This window comes from Lepisosteus platostomus, chromosome 7 (genome assembly GCF_059453375.1).
Source record: "Lepisosteus platostomus isolate fLepPlt1 chromosome 7, fLepPlt1.hap1, whole genome shotgun sequence".
Classification (NCBI taxonomy): domain Eukaryota; kingdom Metazoa; phylum Chordata; class Actinopteri; order Semionotiformes; family Lepisosteidae; genus Lepisosteus; species Lepisosteus platostomus.
Window position 1 is genome coordinate 49,770,932 of NC_142617.1, and position 27,764 is coordinate 49,798,695.

General features: G+C 41.0%; 3 protein-coding genes across 7 annotated transcripts in view; 1 reads left to right on the forward strand and 2 right to left on the reverse strand.

Annotated features, from left to right (window-relative positions):
- myo1ea (myosin IEa) overlaps positions 1–10,476 on the reverse strand; it is a 69,316-nt gene extending 58,840 nt beyond the window's left edge. For both annotated transcript variants that reach the window (XM_088640987.1, XM_088640986.1), the window contains exon 1: positions 10,171–10,476. In XM_088640987.1, coding sequence (XP_088497113.1) covers positions 10,171–10,173 — 3 coding nt within the window. In that variant the 5' untranslated portion in view covers positions 10,174–10,476. The remainder of the gene's footprint in view (positions 1–10,170) is intronic.
- A 96-nt stretch (positions 10,477–10,572) lies between these two features.
- LOC148659050 (protein FAM81A-like) lies at positions 10,573–20,383 on the forward strand. Of its 4 annotated transcripts, none has more exons than XM_088640989.1 (10): positions 10,573–11,212; positions 12,128–12,188; positions 12,752–13,031; positions 13,461–13,579; positions 14,965–15,094; positions 16,371–16,412; positions 17,299–17,405; positions 17,676–17,811; positions 18,395–18,590; positions 19,466–20,383. In XM_088640989.1, exons 2-10 carry the CDS (start codon positions 12,142–12,144, stop codon positions 19,588–19,590), a joined length of 1,182 nt encoding a protein of 393 aa, XP_088497115.1. In that variant the 5' UTR covers positions 10,573–11,212; positions 12,128–12,141; the 3' UTR covers positions 19,591–20,383. The 4 variants fall into 4 exon arrangements, with proteins under 4 accessions (XP_088497115.1, XP_088497116.1, XP_088497117.1 ...); XM_088640990.1 differs by having other exon boundaries at positions 10,573–11,076; XM_088640991.1 differs by having other exon boundaries at positions 10,573–11,076; positions 12,136–12,188.
- Positions 20,297–26,358, reverse strand: LOC148659051 (uncharacterized). The gene is made up of 7 exons (XM_088640988.1): positions 26,240–26,358; positions 25,456–25,851; positions 23,713–24,177; positions 21,854–21,952; positions 21,716–21,740; positions 21,576–21,610; positions 20,297–20,997 (listed from the first exon to the last, which is right to left on the reverse strand). Exons 1-7 carry the CDS (start codon positions 26,298–26,300, stop codon positions 20,801–20,803), a joined length of 1,278 nt encoding a protein of 425 aa, XP_088497114.1. The 5' UTR covers positions 26,301–26,358; the 3' UTR covers positions 20,297–20,800.
- Between the last annotated feature and the right edge of the window lie 1,406 nt (positions 26,359–27,764).

Consider the following 27,764-nt stretch of genomic DNA (forward strand, 5'->3'; position numbering starts at 1 on the left):
TTTCTGTAATGGCCGAGGTAAAAACGCTGTTCGAGATTCATAGGGTATGGGTCTCTAGGTGGATGAGGCCTTCTCGGCCCTTGTTACAGCACAATAAATCTTGAAGCGAAAGTGTAAAACAGATTCTAATTTTAAACAAAGGAAAACACTGACACTTGCGGTCCACAGGAAAGGATTTCAGGAGAAAAAAAGTGTTTTAGTCAAAAACCAAAGAGAGACAGCTGTACAGGGGTATACGGTGAACGTGTGCAGAATTTACAGTCTAATGACAGGCACCTCATCTGTAATGGCCAGCACTCAAAGGTATGAGTTGATTAAGATAACTGACTATATACTACAGCTCCAGGGGGATTTACACATTATTAATTATTATTATTATTATTAAATACTTAGGACAGAGGAACATACTATTCCAGTATGGAAAGCTTTTTTTAAGTGTGGCAAATGTCGCAGTTTTAGACAGCTCAGGAGGCGTAAGATGAAAGTATACAGGTGCTGATTTGCCATAGGACCCGAGGTACAGAACAAACTGGGTTGACTTCCATGTCTGCATTACGAATCAATAATGAAATGAGTCAAGGAAGAAAAAAATCGATAGTGTTCATATAAATTGAAGAACCTGTTTTTCCACAGTGGGACAGAATTTGTTAGTCCACATTATGGGATTACTGTAATCTGAAAAATCTCAAGATTTTTTCATCTGCTGTATTCACCTCTGCTACCTCTGAATGTCTTCAAAGGCAGTCTGTGAGAAACACTCCGGCACACCAAATCAGTTAGATAGGCTGTATGGCCACCTCTAGTTTGTACCTTATGCTCCTGTAATAACTTACGCGCTATGACTTTTCTGCAAGAGTGCACTCAAACCAGGACTTGATTGAGTAAGGCCTAGACAACTAATTACAGACTTGACAGACATTTTCCTGTTCTGCAATGGTTTGGGAGTGATCTTGTACAAATTTTGAACTTGTGCTTTAATTTAGAAACAGCATCCGGACACTGCAAAATGAAACCTTCTCCTCCTGCCTGTTCCAGAGGGGAAATGACTCCTGTCATATGCCTACTGCTTTTCCTCACTATCCGTACTGAGCCAGCAGACCAGGCTAGTCCAGTAGACTGTAATATCCAGTTGTACTAGTTTGACAACTGGCAAGGATCACTGAACAGCGTTTTCTGCAGAAACAAGCAGCCACTTATCAGGTCTTTTCTCCCCACTTGCTGGGAGTTCTACATCTGAAACAGTATTTCAGCAAATGCACGCAGGAGACACCAGCTCACAAAAGCGAGTCAGAAAATCATCTGACAATTAGTCAGCAAGCCACAATAGATCATCTTTGCAAGACTGCACAAGAACATTGAAGTGGTTTAACATACAGGAGAATGGCTTATTGAAAACAAGGCAGGGGGACAGACTAAGCAAGGCCTGGCACAAAGGGGACTGCTGTTGAAGCTCAGAGGGTATACTGTAGGGCTGAACATTTATACAGTTGAACTAATCTTGTCGAGAAGCTGCAGTGAAACATTAAATGCCCACCGAACAATAAACCTTCTCTTTCCACAGTGTTTAAATTAAAAAACAAAACTAAAGTGTTCAGTCCAATTAATAAAAACGAAAATTCCTATTAAGTTTTTTATAGGGCTTTGAAGTTCATTAAAGAGCTTGCTAAAATGATTGTTTTTGAGGCACAGCTCAGACAGACCTCACGCTGATACACAAACAGCAGACACGCCAATCGCGGTCAACTTTTCCAAACAAGAATCAAAAAGTTCCTAAGAAAATTCTGGAAAAATCGAGTTCTAGACAAACGTGAGCTAGAGGTTCCACGGATTAATCCGCGGGGCCCAAAGTTCTCCAGCGGGTCGTTATTCAGTTCATATTCACAGCCCAGCAAATTGTGCCATACAGAATGCTGTGATTCACAGTTAATTTTCCTCTCAGAGTGTGAACCTGAACCAATTTGAAATTAAAATAATTTAACGACACTTAATAAACTCCAAGGGAGGCTGCCTGCATATTCCTTTCGAACAGTGAAGAGAGAGCTCAACCTCGCACTTTGAGCGACGTGTGTAGAAAATGAACTGCAGACGTCTGTGCAGAGGAGATGTTACTGTGCCTGCGACTCCCAATAGGAGCTGGTAATGTAAAACATGTGCGATCATTCTGATCCACTATTCAGCATCTGGCAGAAGGCAAGGCTTTGACTGATGCTTGCTGTCTGCTGCTCCAGACAGGCTCAGAGACGTCGTGTTTCTTTAATGAAGCCTAAATATTGGAATAATTGTAAGATGCCACCCAAAGTGTCCTTTACATATTCTGAAATATGTTTTTTTTTCAATCAGAAGGCTGTTTTTAAAAAAGAAAAATAAAACCTAAATATTGGAATACTTGTAATATGCCACACAAAACATCATTTACAAATTCTGAATGTGTTTTTTTTTCCCCACTCAGAAGGATGTTTTCTTTTTTAAAATGAAACCTAAATATTGGAATACTTGTAATATGCCACCCAAAGCGTCCTTGGCAAATTCTGAAATGTTTTTTTCAATCAGAAGGAAGGATTAAAAAGAAAATCTACAGATTAGCGAAGTCTCAATGGCTTTTTTGCTTTCCAAATCGCTTATGTTCTCTGTTTTCATGGAGTAGTCTTTGCAGTTTGCTGCGAGCCGAAAATCTTCAGGAAATACGGACTGTGCCTGACCCTCTGCAATGGAAGATTGGTTGCAGTGAAATGAAATGATGACAGTCACAATCGAAAGAAATCGAAAAAAAAATAAAACAACGTGGTTCTGCAGAAACAAACAAATGGAGCCAGAAAATGGGCTAGAAGTGACGTCTACTGAATTTTCAGATGCCTTTGCGTCTAATATCCAAATGTGCCATTTTCCAAATGAAGGAACCAGGAACTGAAGCTTTAATAAAATGTGTGGGCTATTCAAATTGGTCGTTAGCCACTGACACCGCAGAACTTTTTGAAAGTTTCCAAGTGCAGCTCCGCGCCCACAGGGATTTGATCCCAGATGCTCATGGATACCTCCATGATCAGAGCCATGTGTCTCCTAACTCGGGAGAGGTCCACAGTACCTAGGTTCATGAGCATGGCTTTCTGTATTTTACTCTATCGTTCACAGATATTACCCACATTGGGAAGGCTGTACAGAACCGGACTGGAAAGATTGCAGGACTCTAGAGAGATAAGGCTTAGCTTTCAGGTTTAGTGCACTGTGGTTAATCTAGGCGTCTCCAGTGGGTTCTCAGTGCCTCAGCAGGCTTCAGACATCGTGCGATGTAAAGTAAACAAATACCTTGGATTACGGACAGATGTGCACAATGATGAAAGTTGATTCAGAAGACTCCTGTTCCTAAAGGGCCTTTTACAGGGAGCTCAGAGCAGGTCTCCTGTAGAAAGTGTGAGCACCCCTGCACATGCTTCTACCTAATGCGAAACCTTGTGCATCAATTCAAGGATTTTAATTACATAAATTTCCAGATGTGCTGCACCTGAACAGAAGTGGTTAAGCCCAGTCATGGGGAGTCACAGTCCAGCAGGTTTCAGGGGTCACCCTTAAATAAGCAATTTCTTTAAGACTTAGAAGATTTTAATTATGACCACTAAGGCAAGGGACCTGTTTAACTGAATGACTTAAGAGATCATTTGAAATGACAATACCAAGATATTATAGCCCTCAAAGACCACAGCTCTCCACCACTGTACCAGAACATGCAACCATACCTTAAAATGGAAGCGCTTTTTAGAGCAGACTTTAATGGACAAAGCTGAGGTCACGAGCCTGAAAAAAACAGGACAGCTCATCTTGAAAGGAAATGTTCTACATTCTTGTGATTGTGACATAAAAGAAAACCGTAAGAACAATGTGGTGAGCTCCGAGCTTTAAAAAGCTTGTTGAAAAAGGTTAAGTACATCATCCACAGCATTTTTTGCAAAGGAGCTAAGAATATTTTCTGCTCTTTAGTCATTAACTGCTGACTTAAAAAAAAAAACATCCCTTTTTCCTCTCTGTCATTTTGGAAGTGCAGTTAGGCATGTCTGGTAGTCAGGAATACACCCACACAGAGCTATAGACAAAATAGTAAGCTGTCTTACATCACTCTTGATATGTCTGTGAGAGGAACCAGCCCCTGCACCATATATTTCAATTTATTTTAAATGAAAATGCCTTAGATTACGAAGTTATCCGCCCTGTGACGGACTGGCATCCTGTCCAGGGTGTACCTTGCCTTGCGCCCGTTGCTTGTCGGGACAGGCTCCGGCTGATTCGGAACGAGCAGTTCGAAAGTGGACGGATAGACTACACAACGGTTGGCTCAGTGGTGTGGAGGCTAACACTGCCCCGGGTGTCAAACCCGAAGAAGGCTCCACAGCCGAAATGTTGTGTTTCTTTTCTTCTCTTTTCAGCATGGAATAAACCTTTACTTGTTCCTCTGACTCCTCAAGACCTCTGCACCCCCCATATAAAAACACGTTTATATTCATGTACGAGAGCCTTCAGCCTCCACTGCTGCTACATCTGCTGCGACTCTTCATTTTAACTCCGAATGGAACTAATTAAAACTGGTGAGGTTTAATGGCCCTAATATAAAGTGTACATCTAATTTACAGTGGATGACTTTGTTTAGTTACTTAGCATGAATTTTTAATGCAAGCCATTTATAGCAGAGTGAAACGCTACTCAGCAGTCTTGAGCTGGCTTGCCTGACTGCTTCCATTGCCTTCTCTTTTATCGCCTTAAAACACCCTCTCAGACTGCCTGGGAGACGTGCAGAGAACAGATTCTGCAAATGGCCAAAAGATGGGACCTTGCTTATACTGCAGTCCATATACTGTGTATAGCCGCTGCATTAACTGCTAGTCTGTAAGGAAAGGGACTTTTACGGAGATTTCACGACCAACGCAGCATCATTCTGGAGGTCCAATCAAACTGACATCTGAAGTGGAGCTCAATGATTCCATTAAGCTTTCCCGCCCCTTCAGAGAGAAATGCGGCTTGTCTGATTACTTATTTTCATTTGCAGGAATAGATCTTTGTGAAGAGCTGTGTCTCAATGTCATGTGAGATGTAGTTTTTTGTGCCTGGTTACAGTACACCCTGTCACCCAGTGCTTGGAGCGGTCAGGTGCATGGGGACAGCACCAAGACAAAGTGCCCGAGACAGCCTAACCCACACCGGTAACACAAGTGCAGTCGTACAGAGTAAAAGACATGGCCGGCGCGATTCTGGCAGCTCTGCAGCCACAGTGACGGGAACAGTAAAGTTATAAAATCCATTCTCGGCACTCCCCTCTCCAGCAGCAGCCTATAAAGATTTCAATCAGCACATGCAGATGCCCATATATTTTTCACAGCAGCCTCCCAGTAAGACGATTTTTATGTTCAGTGTTCAAAGGCGCCTCAGTCCATTCGCACAGAATAGTAGCCGTGTAAAACGCCTTTTATCAGCGGGGAATGAGTGAGGATGACGGCCAGTTTACCACGCCATTTATCCTGCCTTAGTGCTTGAGGTTATTAAGCAGTAAACCAGGAAGCGGGCGATCCGGCTGTCAATCACTTTAAAACAAGGCCTTTGCTTGTTTGCTTGTCCTGAATGGGAGCACGAGCTCTGTGTTGTTCTGATATGTGTTCCCAGATTTGATATTTTTAATTTTCCAAGCTTGTATTGATGCTTTATCCTTTTTTTTTTTTTGCTGCGACAATTTTTTCCCAATCTTAGGCTATAAAAAGATTAACTAGCAATACCTTAATTCATTTGTGAAATCCCAGAGAGCCACTGTCCACATATTCTTATAGGTCATCATGAAATCAGCAATATGTAAAGACTTGGAAAACTTGTGGATTTAGACCAATTAATTTGATAAATTGATTTAACTGTGTCAAAAAGAGCCAGCTACAGTCACTGAGAGCTACAGGGTGTTGGAGTTTTCATTTTTATATGATATCTAAACTGAGAAAATCACCTGCTTCAGCAGTCAAAACAGATTTACTTCAAGTGTTGAGAACTTGTTGATATCAGGGTGGCCCATAAATCTCTCCAGGACCGGAGCCGTGTATAAGGCTCATTAACAGGACAGAAACAAGTCCAGTGAAAAGCATGACAATAGGGTTTACCTTTCACCCAAAATCTTGGCAGACACCTTCATCAGGTGACTTTCACCAGCTGCTGCTGTAATCTGACAGAGCCGGCAGATCCCCTGTCAGTCAGGTGAGGCAGGCACACACAGCCATGTGCACAGCTCCACCCCCGACCTGTTTCCCTGCACTGTGAAATCACGAGGAAGGCAAACCTGTATCAGGTACTGCTGCTACCGGCCTCCAAAACGACTCCTCACTACTGATCACATTGCTCAGCCCCTCCTGGGAATTTCAGAATACAGTTTGCTGTACGGACAGTATTTCTGAGGTTCTGACCGGTGGGGAGGTGAACGATTCTGGCTCTGGGAAGCCAAGCTCAGAATGTTATCAATTAACAACAAAAATACTTTTTCCCACAAACTAGCTTAGACACAACAGTTCAATTGCATAGACTATTACAGTTATTAAGTATATAAATTAAGTCACTTAAACGCCCTTGCTGAGTACTTGAGACAGATAAGCCTTTAAGCACAAAAACTGCTCTGTTCCCCACGCTGACCTCCTGCACATTTTAATTTAGTCTTCATTTGCACAGATTTGAGGAACGACCTTCCTAAACACAACATTTCTGCTATTCTCCAGCATCTGCCACTGAAGACACAGATTTGACTCCTTTTCCAGAACCAATTTCCATGTCAGAGTCGTGATTTCAGATCCCGGTTTTTGTGTTCCTTTTGGCTTGTGACACACAACTACAGTAACAAGCTCACCCTAGTACCTTCAGAGCAGCGAAGAGTCTGATAAAACTCCACTGCAGTCCTGCCTGCAGTTCTAATTGCAAAGGACAGATTAAATTACTGAAGGGCTACGTTATCCCCGAAAAATACAGATTGCTCTTTTTGTAGTTCTCGTGCATGTCAGCTGCACATATTTCATGGACAAAAACCTCTCCTTCAAAAAACAACCTTGGGGAGAGAGAGGAGGCAACATACCGGGAAAGAATCTGAACATTTGCCAACCAGATCACTTCTCTACCGTCTGACTGTTACAATAACTATCACAAAGGAGAGACTCAGCTGAGCCTACAAAAGGCAGCACACAATGTTTTCTCGATAGTTTCCCCAGAATTTCTGACCACTTCACCTTTGAGTGAACTAACGGTCATGTCTGATGTGCTTGCAGAGCCAGTAAGTGAGGTGGAGAATAATGTGCCTGCTAGCATCGCAGTGAAACTGAATAGTGGTTGGTTTCCAGCCGGTGGCTCTGCTCGACCTGGGATCAGTTTACTCTGTGATGGAAAATGCAGCTCTTTCCTGGAATGAGGAAAGAGACCAGTTCACCAGACTGTGTACCCCACTGCCTGGCCGCATTCCAAGACCTTAATTTCTGCACACAGGGATGCTATCTACAGCTACATTTCCTCACAAATCCCTACACCTTCCAGCAAAATAGCAGCCTTGTCTCTTGGCCAGACAGGAATCTCCTGGGAATGAGGACTAAACTGGAAAATCGTGTTGTCAATTGCTGCCGTCACCAAGACCCATTAAGACACTAAAAACCAGATAAGCCAGATCGATTCAAATACCATCCTTTCATCTTTGAGCTTTCTAGCATTTTGTCCCAAGCCCAGACTAAAGGATTTAATAACTAAACCCATTTTGAACACGTTTTTATCTGGCGAATGTCCAGCTATTGTTAGTCTAACCGATATTTTGAACATTACAGAGGATACACTTTTTAACTTCTGAGCAATTACACCAGTAATCACTTTAGATCGGCAGTTGCCAGTATGATCTGAAGTTCTGTTGTTTTACAGATCTCTTGGATACCCGTGTTCTTTAGACATGCATGGGAAGAGAAACTGCCAATTGCTAGAATAAGGTACAGCAGGTTTTCAGCTACACTGGGACCAGCTAGCCCACCTGGTCAGGCTGAGAAAGCTGTAAATATTCCTGATTGGCTAATGCTTAAGACAACCATGAAGCTCTACAGGTTTCAGCTCATCTGTGGTCATTGTCTCTTGACTGAATTCAATACTTCTCTCGTTCGTCATGTATTCTTTTCTCAGACCAATTCAAGAGTTAAAGCTAGCTAAAATCTTTGCCACCAACACGTTTCAGCTCAAACTTCTTTTAATGTGACGATTAGTGAGCAGAGAGATATTAGGAGATGGGGACCCATGGAATACCTCAACATTCAGAACACGCTTTTTCCCCCCCCTTGTGCAAATTCTGGTTACTTTAACACAGCAGGAACGTTTCTTCAATTCTGTTCACAGCTGAAGACCTTTAACTGCAAACGCAGGAGTGCTTTGTCGTCTGGAGTGCCATACTGTGAAATTAAAATTGTAAGTTGCTGTTCACACATGTGTTCAACATTACAATAGGACACATCTTAGAAAGATGCGTTTTACAGGTGGAGACATGAGACGAAAAGCAAAATTGTACAAAGATGGACAAGATCTAATCACCCTAGTCGGTGGTGGTTTGGGACCATGTTTTTTTTTTTAGTTTCTGTAGCGACACCTTTAACTCACGTTAGCCTCTGGTCAAAGTGTGCCATTTATCACAGCTTTAATCTGCGACTGTGCTACAGTTCTCAAAAGTCCACAATCGAGACGGGATTCAATTTAATTGCTCCTGTCTCACGCCCCCAGAGTATTTATTGTGCTTTACAGAAGGACGTCAGAGGTAATCTGAAGTAATTGTGTTTATAAAACAACTGAAGAATTCCGCCTTAAAGTGAAATGTTTCACAAAGTGTCTTTAAATACTCGTGGATAAAATACCTTAATTTGCATACTTTCTGTCCGAATAATAGGTTGTATAAAATAGTAATCACACATGCTGGATCAAATTAATTAATTTCCTTGTTCCTTTCCGTTAAAAAAATACGTTTGTGGTAGGAATCCAGTTGTTGTAATTAAAGTCCCACCACCGACGTCGCTATCAACCAAACAGGTGTGAAGAAGATGTTTTTTTATCCTACTGTACATTGGTGTGTCCCGAGAAAAAAATAAACAAAACCTGTCCGCGAATAAGTTCAACACAGGTCGGACGCGCGTCGCTCGCGGATCCTGCAGAGCACCGCTGAGAAGACCTCCTTCAATAGTCCAGCTACAGGTACAGTATCTTTATAAAGCCCCTCTCCACAAGACTACAGCGGCAGACCAAATTGAGGATTAGCGATCTTTCCACACCCGTTGAAACCTTGGACGCACTGGTTTAGAATAAGGCTACAGTCTTACTGCGCTCTTGGGTTTGTAAATGAAGAAAGAGAAAGAGTCCCCGAACTCAAGCGGAACGTGGTGTTTCATTCTCGGCCCGCTGTAAAACGGTTAATGCTGGATACAGTATGTCTGAACTGCTTGGTTTTGGGGATAATGCCTGGAGGTACCGATGTGGCAGCAGGGCACGAAAAAACGAAGCCGGGGTTAACTTCATTACGGGAATCTGTGCGGCGACTCTTTCTCCATCATCGTCTGCAGCAAACACCTAACAACGCGCCGTAACATTGAACTTGAACCGCGAATTTCCATCTGTTTCAATTACTGGAGAAGATAATGACCAAAGAGGAAAAACACAGTAACTGTAACTAAAAAAGGGTATATTCAAGGAAAGTGTGAGACTTTGTTGATCGTGTATATATATATGAGCGCTGGCACGTCTACTTTCTCGTCCAGTTTAGAATACGCTAAAAGATTTCTACCATTTTATTTAATTTCACGATACATAAGTTACAAAACATTTTTTAGAGCGTCAGTAACGCGCTGAACGTAAGAACTAATTCATAATATTACCATGCTCTAGTCTTCTTGCAGCGAGGTGAATAATTTACATCTCAGCAGTTAGTTCCTTAACTCGTACACTGTACAAAAGCAGGCTAACTCCTGTACTCCAAACCGCGGATAAAGAATAGCATAACCTGTATAGATAATAAGCCTAGTTTAAATGAGTAAATGTGGATTTAATTATTTTTCAAAACCTTCATGGTGAAACCCATAAGAACGGGCATCTCAACGTTGCAACCATATGTGAAACTAAAAACAGGGTTTTGTCTTTAAAGTACGAAACGGTTTTACTTACCATTCTTTGGCTTTTATTTTTTCCTTAAGTATTATTCCCCCTTTTTAGCGAAGGATTTGTCTCAAAATCTTTTATATTTTAACGAGATATCCGTACAACTTGTATTCAAGAACGTAAACAAAAAAAAAAAACAATCAGGTGCACATTAAATTCCAGTTCTCCAACGGGGATGATCTCATCAGTACCAAACTTTATCCATGTCCATGGTTATGGCTGAGAACCGGAGATCGTCTCTGTGTCTTAAACGTGATTCATCTACTAGCCTGACTTCTTGCTTTTGATCAGTACAGTTACACTCAGTGTTCATGCAGCTAATGGTACAAACCAGGCAAACAATCCATAAATGGAGAATTCGTGTTTTCTGCAGCCAATGGGATAGCCATCTCATCGCGTCACTCCTGAGGGAAATCCTACCGGATGACATCATTCTTGCCGGGAGGAAAGCGCCAGCAGCAGCGCTTGAGTTTCTGGGAAATGTAGTTTTTTTAAACCCTTAGGCTTCTAAAACCATCCGTGACAATACCTAGAAAAGTGTCAATTATGTTAAAATTACCAGCTTACATGAAAACCCATAAGGTATTTTGTATAAATATACATCCAAATAATTGTATTTCTCTTATTCAATTAACTTCAGGGGATGTGTTAGTTGCTGTATTGTTGTTATTATTGTCTTTTATTTTACTTTTCAGAGCAAAGCAAGGCACGCCCCTTGGTGCTATGGTTACCAGGGCAACAGCGTCACTAGTGGAAGTAAAGCACCACGACTGTAAACCTGTCAGCATTATAAACTCACAGGATATTGCATAAATCGCAAATATTGATCTGAAAAAAAAAAACACCTGTTTGGTTTTGAAAAGAAATTCTGAACTGGAGAGCTTAATGTAACAGGGCTCTATTGCACATCGGGTATGGAGAACATTTTTGATGTAATGGAACATCTACTGAATGCTAATTCCTAGCTATATTGTACTTGCATGCCGATGTATATATATGTATGTGTGTTAACTAGTCATGTCCAATTTTTCTTAATCGAGTGGCGAATGTAAGTATTAAGTGTCTTGTATCGCGTTTTTATCTTTATATCCCCATAATTTCAGTTTTGGTTGCGGCTACTTGCATGCTGTACTCTCACCGAAATGAAAACGGCGTCCATTAAAAGCTCGGGTAATACTGTACGCGTCCTCATTGTTAGTAGAAATACCGAGTCAGTCTTTGCGCTGCTTTGGTGTGTTATTTAAGGGTGAATTGTGTTTGGTCCGGTCATGTCTGGTTCGTGTCATTTTCACATGTGAACCCACAAATGGAATTGAATGAAATATATTTGCCTCGTATCCAGTTTGCATTCTGAACTGGTTTTAGTTCCCACTGTTATTATTGGTCTTGCCTGATATATGGAATACCTTCATGATGTGTTTATTTTTTCTTCACTGCGCATAGCTAGACACCCACTTAACAAATGTAACATCTAATGTCAACATGTCATGTCAACAATTTCTGTAGCAGACTGTGATGCTTGATAAATTAACGTAAGCAGTGTTTTTTGACCAAGCGTGGTACTTTCTCTGAACAAATATACCAGATGAAAAAGACAGTTTCCTTTTACACTAAAACCCTGACTCAAACCCAATAGGATTGCAAGATTGTCTTTTCCAAGTGTATCGGACTCTAAATTTTGCAAAAAACGAAATCGGTGTTCCGTTTTAACATCATCCGTTGACTGCTATTGATCAATGACCGAGCTGTTGTTTTTGCAGCAGGGGCTCCAACCATATTCGTGTTTTGTACTGTAGACAGTGAGACATGCCAACACAACGCGCACAGTTAATATGAGGCCCATCGAAACTCAGAGGTGATTGTGATTCATCTCCTGTGCTGGGGTGGGTTTGTTCTCAGAGCTTGTTGCACTGTACTGTACAACCGCTGTGCTAATTTGATGTAACTTCTCTCTGGACATGAGCTCTGAAGAACGACATGCCAAGACATACCCTCAACTTCCCATCACTGGCGCCTTTAGAAAGGTAAGGGGAAAGCAACCACACCTAAGAAGGTGCTTGGAGGAAGAAAGTGATTTCTCAAAATGTGTTTAAGTCGCAAGTGTTCTGGGATCCTTTGGGGCGAAAGGCACTATATAGAAATACAAAGGATCGTCATATTCTTTTAAAAATTATTCTAGTCTGTATGTGAGATTTTAGAGCAACTTTTTGGGGGGAAGAATATTAAACCTTTGCTTGTTTTATGTTTAATGTTGATACTCAATAGAAAAATGAAAAAATCAATATAAGGTTTTTACATTGTAGGTAAAACATGTTTCAGTGTGCTGGAAAGGTTGTTATTGTATCCTGAGGATATGCGCAGGGTGACACTTAGCAAATGAACCCTAGAGCTCATAATAAGGATGTTTTGGTTATTATCCTTGGTGAGAGGTTTTTTGACCCATTATTAAATTAGAGCATTTATATAGTGCTTTTGATCTGAAATATATATAGGAGGGCACACTTCTTTCCCCCACTTTGCCCGAGTGCGTTCATTACAGGCAGGTTAGACCGAAATCCAGGTGATTTCTTCTCTCCTGTCCCTGCAGGCCCCGGAGCTCAGGCAGGTCTTCTCACTCCTTGCCCCACGAGGCGCTGCTCCCAGCTGCCGCCCGGAGCAGCGCCGGCCAGTCGGACAGCAGGTCCAGCCCCCGAGAGAAGGCCACCGCTGCCCTGGTGGAGCAGGCCTTCCACCTCCAGGAGGAGATCGTCGCCGGCCTGCAGGGGGCGCTGAGCAGAGACTGGGGGGACCAGGCGGCCAGGCGGCTCCTGGAGGAGCACATCTTCAACATCACGGCCATCGTCCGACGGATAAATACAAACATCGAGGTGAGGTTGTGCTGCGTCCTCCAGAAGGGTGCTATAGGATCTTCTTGCTGCTCCCATGCTGCTGAGCTTCTCCCAAATCTGTCTCACAACGAAGATGCAATTTCCCCCATCCTCCCCACTTGTACAGCAGCTCACTGTGATTTTTGTTACCGTATTTGCATTTTATTCTCATCCATTTAAGAGAATTTTACTCTCTTCCTAAGCTGATCTGAATCACGGCTCTGAATATAGCCAACTTTTTTTGTGATTGTCACTATTGTAACTCTAGAACTTAAAAGGCACTGCCTTGTTTTAAAGGCACACCAGCAGAGGACTGATGTTTCTATTGCGGGAAGCTGGTACCACTGTACACAGCTAGCGCAAATCGGAGCAGTTGTTCTCCTGCCATCACACACAGAGTAAGCCACTCTGTTCTGCTTGTGAGGTTAGATTCTGCGGGAACAGATCCGAACCCGGGACGGAGTTGCCTATGGTGCCAACACTGCAGTCAGGAGCCTGGAGCTGCACCAGGTCTCTACCCTGGGTGACCTGCGAGGCAGGATTGCCAGGTGAGTCTGCTCGCTCTGTCGACTGACAGAACAGGGACAGCTTTACTACAGATGGTATTTGTTCCATCTGCGAGATGGCAATAAGGGCCTGATCAGATTTTGCAAAAACTCATATACTGTAGTTTCAGAGATCTGGTACAGTATGTAAAGACCATAAGATACCAACATTTCGGGTGCATTTAACACATTTCACAAGTAATATATGCAATATATATCTATCCACTTCTTTTCTAACCACTTCATTCAGGGTTGTAGCAGGGTTGGAGCCTACCCCAGCAAGCAACAGGCGCAAGGCGGGGTATACCCTGGACATCACTTCAATCCAATGTAGGGCAAACAACAGACACAAACACACTCACTCCAGGGCCAATATTGCCAGGACCCAATTAACCTACCAGCATGCCTTCAAGGTTTTCCTCAATTTTATTTTCTTAAATTGCAAGGCACAAGGTGCTATGTCTGTGAAGAAAAAAGCTGTGCTTGCATACAGTAGTAACCTCGTTCTAAAAGGGACCTAAAAATGTAAACCTAAAAATGGGTGGGTGTACAGCAACTACAATTTAACATTCATATATCATCATTGGAACATCAGTGGGGATGTCCTGTATACTGTAGGTCACCATGCTTTCTTTTTAATAACAAGCAAATCATGTCTGATAAAGATATACGTGCATAGAAACGCATTCAGAAACAGAAGAACTAGCAGCTTTATTCAAATGGCCTGTTGCGTGCAAGGTGTTGTGTTTCTTTTGCTAATCAAGCGCTGGTATGTGGACCTGCAAGATAGCTGAGCTGTGCAGTCAATGGGCAAGGAAGAACGGGTGTGGCATAACTGGTTAATCTGGGTGTGACCTGCCTGACGTCTTTAACAATGGCACGGCGTACATCAGCAGCTTCTAAAAGCACTCATCCTCCGGCACACAGGAGATAAACAGATAAACTCTGGCACTCACCAGAGGGTGTGTTTGAGTGTTCTCCTAGTGACACACACACTCTTCCTTTTTTCACAAAAAGCTTAGATCATATGCACCACAGTTTTTGCCAACCTGGTGCTTCTGAATAACCAGCTCTAGACAACGCTGACATTGTATTACAGGGCGACTGTGAAGCAGCTGCCAGTCTTGAAAGTGGAAGTTTCCCAGTTCACTCGCATGACATTAAGCAACATTTATGATTATGTGTTAAACAAGGAACCTGTTTGGGGACATTTACATAAACATTGCCATAATAAAAAAAACATTTGGAGAAGCATAAGGAGAGCACGAACAACAGAAAGCTATACTGTCGTTGTCTTTCCATTTGCAAGACATAGAGCCATTTCTATCTGCTTTTGTAAAGTTTTGGTGAAACCAATGCTGAAAAGCTCATCTGTAACCACTTAACAGGTGTGATGCTAGCATCGCCCGACTGTCAGCCGACATCAGATCTGCAAACGTGCAGATCCAGAGCCTTAGCAAAGACCAGCAATTATCAAAAGCTGCCTTGGAATCCCAGATAAAGGATGTAGATGTTCAGGTATGTCAAGTGAAAGAGAAAGAGCGTGCGGGAATGTCCCCCAGCCTACATTTATTTTAATATTACCATTGCTGAATGTGCAAAAATGTGTAACAAAAGTACAAGACTTGGGAACAGTGACTTTACATAAAACCACGATGGCAGTGCAAAAAGGAAGTGGAGTATAAAAATATCCAATTATAGCTAAACCAAATCAATTTTGAGTGAAACGTATATAGCGGTACAGATGGTTAGATAACAATAGTAAATGATCTAGAAATAGATTATTTTCAAAGCTCTCTGCTGCATCTTCACCATTTTCATGGATGCACAGCTCACCTTGCAAAATACTCAAGAAAAGCTTGAGAAAGCTGGAATTTAAAATGAAGACCTCTATTCTAAATTGAAGAATGTGAACCACTACAAATAAAAATCATATTGTGTTTTCTGGATAAGGGGGGATGAAAAACATAACAGCAGGTGAAGTGCATCACAGCAAAAGTCAAAACATTACATTAGCTAGCTGCTATAATAATAATAATAATTGCTTACACTTATATAGCGCTTTTCTGGACACTCCACTCAAAGCGCTTTACAGGTAATGGGGTCTCCCCTCCACCACCACCAATGTGGGCCCCGGGATTTTTTTAATGACCACAGAGGGTCAGGACCTCAGTTTTACGTCTCATCCGAAGGACGGCACCTGTTTACAGTATAGTGTCCCCATCACTATACTGGGGCATTAGGACCCACGTGGACCACAGGGTGAGCGCCCCCTGCTGGCCTCTCTAATACCTCTTCCAGCAGCAACCTAAGTTTTTCCCAGGAGGTCTCCTATCCGGGTACTGACCAGGCTCACACCTGCTGAGCTTCAGTGGGTTGCCAGTTGTGAGTTGCAGGGTGATATGGCTGCTGGCCAAGGGCTATATCACCCTGAAATTAGAATGTGGCAGCCCACTGAAGCGCAGCAGGTGTGGTTCTGGGTGTGGTTGCTGCTGGAAGAGGTGTTAGTGGGGCCAGTAGAGGGCACTCGCCCTGCAGTCTGTGTGGTTCCTAATGTCCCACAATAATGGGGACACTATACTGTAAAAAAAGTCTCCGCCTTTGATTGAGATGTAAAACCGAGGTCCTGGCTCTCTGTGGTTATTAAAAATCCCAGGGTGTTTCTTGAAGAGAGTAGGGATGTTGCCCCCTGTGTCTTGGACAAGTATTCCACCTGGCTTTTACCAATCATGGCCTCCTAATAATCCCCATCTATGAATTGGCTTCATCTCTGTGTTCTCCTCCCCACTAATAGCTGAGTGTACTGGTGCACTATGGCTGCCGTCGCATCATCCAGGTGGGGCTGCACGTTGGTGGTGGTGGAGGGGATCCCCATTACCTGTGAAGTGCTTTGAATGGAGTGTCCAGAAGCTGCTATATAAGTGTAAAGATTTTTTTACATCCAACTGCAGTGCCAGAGTGACACTCTGGTAGGTAGAGTAAGGTTGTTAAGACAAGGGCTCCATCTAGTGTTAATCTCTAGAAGTTTCCCAGGTCTTATTTCTGCTTTACTTTAGGTTTCTTGTGTGCATTTTATCATGCTCATCATGGGAATGCATTCTGTAATGTTACTATAGGCATCACTTACGATCTGATGATCATCACTGACTTTGAAAATAAAAAAAGTGACATGAAATATGAAACATCTTATTTTCTTTTAGTGCTGCCATCTTGCAATAGTTGTTATAGCCACCTTTCCATGAGCCTTGTCATGATTGCAGAGAATGAATTCTGGGTGACTGTTGCAAAAAATAACATAATCATAAAGAAATGGGAATTGAAATGTCACAAAACTCCCATATTTTTGTACATTTTATCATTCATTTAGAAATATATTTGTACTTTATATAGAAGGAAATAGTATTCCTGTGGTGTGGTAGATAGGTCCACTTAGGGTTTTAAAAATTACAGCATTTTGAACTGATTAAGCAGAACAATATATTTTCATATTGTTTCCACATCTGCCCATACAGATATACTCAAATAAAGGCAACAGATGTGTTGTATAAACTTGTATACTGTATGCACAACCCCTAAAATGGATGAATTTGTTATACAATGGGAAATTTTAACTTATTCTTTCCACAATGTTTCATATATCAGTTTAGGAATTGGGCAGTTGCTTTGTTTGGGCTTAGCTTAGCTTTAGCTTTCTCACTGTTGTTTAATACCCTGTTACACAGATCTCTGTTGTGTACAGTAAGATTGAACAGTCAGCTGCTCTCCAGGAGGCCAAGATAAAAGCTTCACAGGGAGATACTGGTCACCAACTCCACCTGCTGGACACAAAGTAAGTAGCTCCTGATGTACAGTACATAGGAAAAGCAGAAGTCAAGGCAGGAGGGAAAGCATTGCAGAGGATAGTCAATGAGGGCTGAATAGGAGAAGAAAATGCAGAACATGGACTATAAATAAACAACATGAAGTGAAACTTCATTTTATTGGTTTCAGGAAGTGTATGAATTCTATTTCCTTTGGCTTGGCTAATTTTCTCTAAAAAATCAATGTTTTTATAGGCAGTAGCTTACAGCATTTTATTCTCCTATCTTGTTTCTTGTAGGTTAAAAATAGTCTCTGATGAACTGAAAGGACAAATGATGTCCATTCGAACCTGGCTGGAGAAGGAACAGGAGAATACAGCAAAGGAGGTCATTCACAAGATTGAGGAACTCTCTGGGCTCATAAAGACCACTATTGTAAGAATATAATTAGCCTTCTCAGTTAGGACAGGTCTGATTTGGCATATCCTTCCACTATTAGAACCAACAGTACGTATTCTAGGTAAGCCAAGGCTTATCACAGAGGCACAGAGCAAAGAGGAATTGTGCATTCAGCATAATTCCAGTCCATCCTAGTGTTCAGTGATTTGTTCATATTTCCAGATTCAGGAGCCAGGATTCTGGTTCCTGAAAATGAACACAGACAAATACACTATATATACTATATTTGTTTATTTAGCTTTGGAAGATTTGCTTTCTATTGTTGGTTGAGAAAGAATGCAGTTGGATTTTAGAAAATTATATAGAGAAAATAAAATAATGAAAAACATAACCCCTCATTTAAAAGCTTACCCGCTTAAATCCCAATAAAAATCAAGGAGGATTTAGACACTCAAGTATCTTCAATATAGCGTCTTAGAGTGTAAAAGATATTAGAATTGCCTGTTGACTTTTCTCAATTGTTAAATTTGTTATAGACGAAAGACCGCAGAGCTCAGTTCTTAGGAATATCCTGTGTGTGTGTTGCCTGTAATAAAACCTCTTTGCTCTCCCGTTGCAGGACAGCAATGACAGAATTGTGGAAGAGAAGTACAGCCAGCTCTCTGCCAAGCTCGATAAGATTGAGGAGACACAAAAAATGAACATGGGGTTGCAGAGGGTGAAGCACGCAGAGGAGAAGTTAAACGCCCGAATAACAAAAATCGAGAAGCAGCTGTGGGAGGAGGTGGAGAATATGAGAGCAGAAACCAACACTGGTAAGCAGAGAACGCAATCTTCTTAGCGACACAGGGATTGTGGAAACTTCCTTAGAAACCTAACTAGTCATCAGCTTCCCTCACGGAGTTTACCCATTTCTGCATCAGGAGGTAATCTAACTTCCCCTGCCCTGTCAGATTTAGCAACCAGAAGCATGGCTGTAAGCCAGAGGAGGACATTCTGCCCATCTTAATTGTTTGTTTGCTAGCAGCTAATTGCTCCCTCCCAGGGTTTCATCCAGCTGTTTCTTTGAAGAAGCCCGTGTGTGGGAGAGCTACAGTAGTTCCATATTATCTACGATTCTGAAAAGCCCTTCCACACAGAATCGTAGCTGCTGCTTTGTTTTCATTGTGAATTCGTTTAGAATATGCATTTACGATTCTTAAATCTGCTCTTAACCAGCCATTATCCCAAAGAGAACCTTTTTGTATCACTTTTTAACAAATAAGCTTGGAAAGCAAATATAGTACTGTAGGTGTAGAAACAGTAGGAATTGAAATCAGGCAAGGAAAGTACAAAAAGAAAATTACCTTCTAATAAATAAAACTTATTTGTTTATTGGAGTCTTAAGCCGTATAATGAGAGGAGATCAAGTTAAAAAAGAGCCAGCACTTCAGTCTGCTACAGTCACCAGTGCTGTGCAGTATTCCAATGATATATTATTAAAGCATTAGTTGTGTACTAATTGATGTCACATGGGTATTACCTTACAGTTACACTTATCTGATGCATGTTTTAGGAGCTTGTGTGAATTTCACTAACACAAACCCATTTGTTTAGTAAAAGCCAGTTTCGCTCCGTGGTGGGGTAGGGGTAGTGGGAAATATTTTGGCAAGTGTGTCGTTGTGGGGGGACGCTGTTCTTCTGTCGAAAGGTTTTGCGGCCATCCACGAGAGCCTGGGGTCCCTGCGTCTGGTGCTGGAGGCGAAGCTCAGGCTGGAGAAGGAGCAGCTGCAGAAGCAGATTGCGCAGGTGAAGAGGAGGGCCAGGCCATCCTGACAGGGCAGCCTGGGGTGACACTGGGGAGTAAGACTTGTAGATAACACACCTTTCCGATCTCTGATACGCCTCCAGGACTTTTTCCTGTGCAGAATGTGATTCCCATGTTCTGAAAGTAACTGCATGATGTTAATGGATCAGGTGTATCAGCAATAGTTCTGCAATGACTGCTCCTTTTCCCTTTAAACCTGTTGGACTGTTAGCTGTGGTTTGTTTCGGGTTCAAAAAGAGTGATGCAAAATTTTGCACCAGAGGAAAAAGATTTGAATGGTGAGCATGAGCAATATGTTGGTTGACCTTGTATGTTGTTTGCTGTACAGAGGGGGTATCAAAAAATACCCTAAATCTATCAATTGAGGTGAGCCTGAGGTTCATCCAGTATAAATTCAGTGTTATTTCAGAAGCACTTTTCATCAACTGTAATACCATCATATGGAAAGAAAATGGATGTAGATGTCATTTAAAAATAACTTATAAAGGGTTTCAGACAAATTAGACATTTGGCTTCCTCACTTGAATTTTCACAACATATCTGGTTTTGCCTCTATACAAGATGTTTTATAACTTATTGAAAAACTTTTATTTTGTTAGAAACATCCTTTTTTTATTTAAAGTTTACACACAGTATTGTACTTAATGTATTATATACTGCAATCAGTATTTTGTGACAAGGTCTGAAGCACAATCTTGTTATAAAAGAAGAATCTTGTTGTCCAAACAAAGTATTTTATTTTCTGCTATTTTTCTTGTGTCCATCTAGCACATAATAAAACTGTATTATTTGGTCACCTTATTTTTTATTTCATACAGTATAATATTACCATTTACGTGATGGTTATTCTGCTGCTGCTTAGGTCAGATTCATGCATCTCTTCTACTCAAGGCAAAATCCAGGGAGAAAAACAATATCGTCACAATGAAAGAGGAGGTGGTTTCAGACTGTTAACAATACATCGTAAAGCATGGAAAACCAAACAAACATATGATTCACTATTCCCCGCGACATACAACCAGCACATTCATGTTGCTTAAACTTTCATTGTTCCAATCGTGAAGCTTTGAAGAACTTAGCCAAAGGTTACTGCCACATGACAAAATTAAATGTTTATTATTCTTTCCTCCTGGTAGAAGGAAACTGGTTCCATGCATGTTCCAAATGCAAAAGGGTTAATATAATTTGAATAATGTTTGGATTGTTTTTGGCCAGACTTCAGACTGGTCCCTGAGGAGCAGAGGCCTCATATTCAGTGTTGAGCCTGACGATAGAATAGGCCTCTGCTGCAAACTCAGCAGGCTGTTCCTCATCCATCCTGTCTGAAGGCCTGACATTTTCAGCTGTCAGATCCACCTCACAGTACTCTCCTGCTGCAGGCAGGGCATCTCTTCTGCCTACAGCATAGGGGGAACCTGCTCACAGATGGGGAAGAAAAAAATAAAATATAGATAAGATCACTTTATTGGCCATTTACAATTTCTTGCATTAGGAATTTGTCTTTTCACATACCCCAACTTGCTCTCCATGAGACACACAGACAGGGAGAGAAGCTTGGGGTCAGAGCGCAGGGTCAGCTATTTATAAAGCACTTCTGGAGCAGTTGGGGTTAAGAGCCTTGCTCTGGGGCCCCAACAGAGTAGGATTCCTCTGCCGGCCGCTGGATACAAACAAGCAACCTTCCAGCCACAGGCGTGGATCCTTAGCCATAGAGCCAGCACACTGCCATAGATAGTAACAGTTCACATAGTCCTGTCATTTCAAATGAACCCACCCCACCATCCCAGAAACAAACCTGTTTACTCCAGGTCACTAGCATCTACATTTCACATTAAAACTGTTTCTGTTTCTCTTTAGCGTTTTTGGAATCTTAAGAAGGATACTTCTGCCCATCTACTTCGGGTCTCTACAAAAATAAAAAACAGTAACGTCTGTCTCCACGTTTCTGGAAAATGAACCAAAAATGGATTTTTGTAGGATAGAGTGTACTCACATTCAAAGTCTTGAGTGTCATCTTTCTCCAGGTGTCTGTAAATAAATAAGGCCTCATAATTATGTCCTTGTGAATTTCAATAATAAAAAATAATAGAATATTTGCAAAATAGATGAAGAGTTAGTGATACTGTATATTACCTCTGTGTCCTTATAAATGTCGGCTCTGTAAAAGTAAGAATTCAAGAGTTAGGAGACATCATGTGTTAACATTGTCTCAAGCACATTCTTTCTCTTTATGCTTATTCTATAGCATAGAATGAGAAGTACCATATGTACCCTTGCTGGTGTCTGACTTCTTCCTTATGACCAAGACTATTGTAACCAGGAAAGCCACAAGCACCAAAGGGCCCACAGTGTACAGCAGGATAATACGGTCTGAAATAAAATAAAACATAACCTTATAAAACAACACTTGGTTGGTTACACCTACGCAAAGGCACATTATGCTGAGATACTAGTTTAGTCTGGGATGCATTCAAATGTCACATTTTCTCAGCAGTCTTTCCTCTATGATCCAAAATGTATTAAATGTGCATTTTGACCACCTTACCCTTAAAATGTAGGAGAAATCTGGTTTGCATTCTTTAACACACCAATTTTTTTGCCTCGTCTTTTTGCCCAGTCACCTAGCAGGCCACTTAAAAGCTGATACTTCCATTTTAATCACTTTTAACCAAGATGCGAACATAAACATACATTGCTATATTAAGGCTAAATTAATATTAATACTATATTAATAATTGATGTTTCTCTCCACAGAGTCAAGTGAATCTGAAGCTCTTGTTGCAGTTGTCACTGCAACTGTTGTGAAACACTCATTTTAGTACGGTACATTAATAATTAATATATTAATTATTACAGGAAGGAGACTCGGAGACCGCTTCAGAGAACACGTCAGGGCTGTGAAGATTAAAGATCTCTCCAAGCCCATTGTTTCTCATTTCACCTCTGACGGCCACGACCACTCTAATCTCTCCGTCTGTGTTCTCAAAGACGGTTTTCCAAACTCATACATCAGAAAGACCACCGAAACTAAAATTATTCTGCAGCTAGGATCACACATTCTCCCTTCTCTTAACGACAGGCTACTGTTCTTTTAAATTTTCTCCATTCATTGGAAGTTTCATTTCACACCTCTCTGCACCCATTCTGACTTCACACCTCTTGATTGGCCTCTCTTTCTGTCCCCTACTCCCGCCTCTCACTCCTCCTCCCTCCCAACCTTTGTTCTCCCGCTACTTTACCTTTGCCTACTGCCCTGTCTCTCTCACACCTGAAGAAGGCTCCACGGCCGAAACGTTGTGTTCTCTTTCTTCTTTTTTTCAGCATGGAATAAACCTATTACTTGTTCCTTTGCAGCCTACGCATGCTGACGCAGCTACCCACCTGAATTAATATATTAATACACATATTAGTATAGGGCCTGAACAAATTTCCAAATATCTATGGTGAGAGTACTTTTCTAACCTGCCCCATTGTAGATGTTTGCAAGAATCAGCTCCTTAATTATTTCACCACAAGATAGCAGGATCAATACATACGACGTAATAACTACATGAGATTAGAACAACAGAGGAGAAGAGCTTCGTGCTGAGTGTCCCTAATTCTAGATCCCTGTTACGAATAAACAAGAAAGTTTTGTTCTGGCCAAGAAGACATATCAGATTTAATGGAACATTTTTTTTTACAATCAGTAGGTTATGGAAAAAAATAAATAGATTTATAGCACTGTTTATTTCTGTACATACAGTACTGCTGCAGCCAATTGAAATATTTTATTGGCCAAGTTCAGAAATTCTTAACCATCATGATAAGCATATATGTTTTCTTTTTGTTTTCCCAGTAGGAAAATAGCAGTGACGTTGTTAAATGTTCTCCTATTCTAGACCTCGTAGGTCACTAAACAGATGTGAAGGACTGTAGAGGAGTACTCAGAGCTTCTGGCCCTTCACAAGGAGAAGGTGGGTTTGGTTGCTGAGTGAGACACCTGAGCAAGGTACTTATCTTAGATTACTCCATTAACAGACCATAGAAATTACATTTAATATAATATTTTCCCAAAAAGGTGTGGTGAACTTAGAGAAGAGATATACACAGCCCAACAATATTGAGAGATTAGTATTGCAGTCACTTACCATGGTGGTGTATTTTGAAGTATTGATTAGGGGATTCTGTAGGTGGCAGAGCTATTTTTACATCTTCCACAAGAACTGAGACATTCTGTATCACAGCCCACTTCACTTTTGCTTCGGATTCAAGCACATTGACCACACACAGGTAGCGTCCACTGTCAGGAGCTCTGGCATTGGTGATGTTAAGGGTGTGGGAGTGGGTTTCGGGGAATGGCGTAGATCGGTAATGCACCCTTTCCAAGATATCCCTGTCAACACGACAGTGAGAGTCGTTGTGGAAGTCCCCACACAAATAGCCATAGGAATGGATACAAATACTGCGCTCCATACTCAACCATAGCCAGTACACAATATAGGGCTGATTCCTCGGTGATATATCAAATCTACATGGAAGAGAAATTATATTTCCTATGGCTACATGCACAGATGACTCAGAACTTGTTTCAGGTTTGGTCACAACTTCTGAGCCTGAAAATAGACATGAAGACAATAACATTAAAAATAGTTAAGCTCTGACAGAATTACATTATGATGATTAAGAATCAAACAAGCAAATTATAACAATGTTCTCATTTTCTCTATTTTCCCTTTGTCTGCATGTACCAAACACATCATTTCAAAGCATTATGTTTAATGGTGAACATTTTAATAGGCTTTGAAAGAAGTATTGTATTTAAGCCAGCAGACATGTCACCCTGCAACTCCCAATTGGCAGCAGACTATAGCTCAGCAGGCGCGAGCCTGGCCAGTATCTGGAGAGGAGACCTCGTGGAAGAGTCAAGATTTTTGCTGGAAAAGGTATTAGTAGAGCCAGTGGGAGGCGCTCACCCTGTGGTCTGTGTAGGTCCTAATGGCCCAGTATAGCAATGGGTACACTATACTGTAAAAAGGCGCCATCCTTTGGATGAGATATAAAACTGAGGTCCTGACTGTCTGTGGTCATGCAAAAATCCCAGGGGCCCAGTGTCCCGGCCAAATTTCCCATTAGTGTTTACCGATCATGGCCTCCTAATAATCCCCATTGATGATTTGGCTTGTTAATCTCCTCCCCACTGCTAGCTGGTGTGGGGTATGTACTGGTGCTCTCTGGCTTTATGGTTTCTAGGTGATCACAGCTATGAAGCTCTTTGTGCAATATATGAATTATAACATATCTGAAGGTGGACAGATGAGGCCAAACCTCTTCTGGAGACTAGTAAAAAGAGAGAGTCCAGGCTACAGAGGTGAAGAGATCATCAGGCCTTTATTTCAGTACTGAAGTCAAGGCACAGCTGCAGCAGCGCACGAGTGCTCTGACAGGACTTTTAACAAACATTTGTTACAAAAACCGCAGCTTACTACCCACTTCCTCCTGCTGCCTAAACTGACAAATTACCTCATCCTATGGTTAGGAGCAAACCTACTGCCCTTTCTGTGACTTAAACGTTATTAGGCAATTTATAATAATCTACTCCTTATTTGTTTTTATCAGATGATACATAGCTTGTTAATCAGCCATTTTATCCCCTGTCAGCTGTCTACATTTTATTTTTAACAAATGCTACAAAAAGACATGTTTTTATCAAAACTGGCTAGATGTTAGCAATGTTCGTAGGCTACAGGTCAACAGTGCTCTGGGTACAGCTATGTAATACAAATCGGAAAATCCAGTCCTTCAGTATCACAGGTTAGGGTTAATTGACTGAACTGAAAACAGCTAGCTAATTTAAAGGTAAAATCTTAAAGTAAAAAGAACTGTGGCCTCACCTTGTGTTTCAGCCAGTGCCAAGAAGAAATAGTTGGCGTCATCACGAAAATCAATGGAAGTCCCCACTTTGTGGTGGTATGAACTGTTACCACAAGCAATCATTCCGTTTAGCGTCTTGAGATTCAACACTTCCAAGGAATGTCTTCCACACTTAAGGGCCTCTTCTATCTTTTTACATTTCTCTTTTTTGATCGGCATTTTTTCCATTTCATCTGCACAGATGACGTTACCTCGTTTGTTTTCATTTGCGCAGTTCACCACAACATCCACGCTGTTGTTGAAATCGAAATCCATGTACCACACTGTGCTGCCTCCATCATGTGTCTGATGGCAGTTCATTGTCACCCTCTCGCTCTTCTTTCGGTAAAAGAAATATGTGTTTCCTTGCGCAGACGCTAATGGATAAAGAGTTAAAAAAACAACATTAATGTTGTGATGTGTTGAGAGTATCGTAAGCTTGAGAATAATGTTTTTTTTTGTCTAAAGTATCAGCAAATGCAAATGAGAAAGTAAAACCTAATTATCTGGAGGAAAAGGGGAAAGGAGGGAAATCCTGACTGGTGATGAAGATGAGAGCCAAAATAATCCCAGTTCATCTCCTAATGACTGTTGAAAAGATTCTATGCGCAAACCGTTATGCGGACCTAACTCATGCCAAGCTTTCCACTGAAATCTCTCCTTGTTCTAGGAATAAACATTTCCTGTGCTTTTCTATTTAAAAGTATCGACTCTCTTTTACCCTCCTTAAATTTAGAAGCCCAGTAAAATGCCTTTTTTACATACCCTGCGCTTGTCCAAAGAAAAACACAAAAATGCCCATATGCACAGGATCCATGGCAATCATATTATGACAAAATCCCTCCACAATCTTCTCTACAATTACACGAATTACATCAACCTTGTCTTAAGTTACGAAAACTGAATGAGGAACCAACTTAGTTTCGGGTACGTGAGATTTTATGGGGATGAAAATGCACGTAAAACTCAGCAACACTTCATAATAAAGTCACATCTACATCAACTATCAAGCATCTAAGAGCAAAACACGATTCTTGTAGTCATGGAAAGCAACAGTGAACACACTGAAAAGAGTAAATTTTTCAAGCCTGATGTATTTGATCCATGACAGATCATCAGAGAATAGTTATCAGACAACAAAGTTACAGTACATCTTGATGCTCATATCATCCACAGAGCACACACAAAATAATTACAGTACAAATTACAACAAATATCATATTAAATTTACATAAATAGTTGTTAATAGATATGAATTATATTTGTATAAGTCACTATTAAATTCCTATCACTATTAATATAGCTTACTAATTGCTATAAATGTAACTATATTATGAAATGTTTCACAACTCTTCAATAACCACTCATTAAGAAATTATCAATTGAGAAAACACTCATGAAAAAATATTATATCAGTTTTATGTGATTTGAATTATGTTTCAGTATACACACATGGGTTTATTGATATGCATCATATACAGTATTTGTAACAGCAAAAACACAAACTTTACAAAACCCTTAAAAATCAATCAGGGATTTCAAGAAATATTTCAGTACATTGAAATCCCTGTTTAAATAATGCCAGTTTCTCATTCTTACTGTAACATATAAACACCATCCTGGAAATCAGGAAGGGAAAAACAGCAAAGCCACCTGTTAAAACCCATTTAAAGCTCTCTTAAAGAGCTTGCTAGCAAGAGGAATTGACATGGTTTTGGGACAGACTGTCAAAGATTGTAACCACATAGGAATACTTTTATATCAAGCAAAATGTTGAATTGAGATGAAGCACAGAGTTTAAGATCCCATTTTTCAAATACTACAGCTTCTTTTGTAAATATGCAAGATGTGTTGGAGGGAACAGAAATTGCACCATCATTTGCTAATCTGAGCTCATTTCAGGGAAGTTTTTCAATTGCTTTCTGTAGCCTTCCTAAATTATCTCTGAGTATTTACATAGTCCAATATTATTAACAAGCTATTTTCAAAGACTGTGCACATCTGGTCACAAATAAAGAGGTAGAGGGTGAGACTGAACAGAGTGTTGCATCAGATGCGAAACATATGAATGTGTTTGTTAAAATTTAAAAAAGGGAGCAGATCTGATGCTTTTAGATTGCTAGAAAATGCTTGATACCCAAGTGCAAGCTGTTGGGAAATGTGCAGCAGTCGACTTGGTATTTTTAGGTAATTAACAATAAACATATTACTGGGTTCTTGGCAAATGCCATGTTCATCAATACTCATTTTTTATTAAAAAAAAAACACTTCTGTTCTTCTTTGTGTGTAG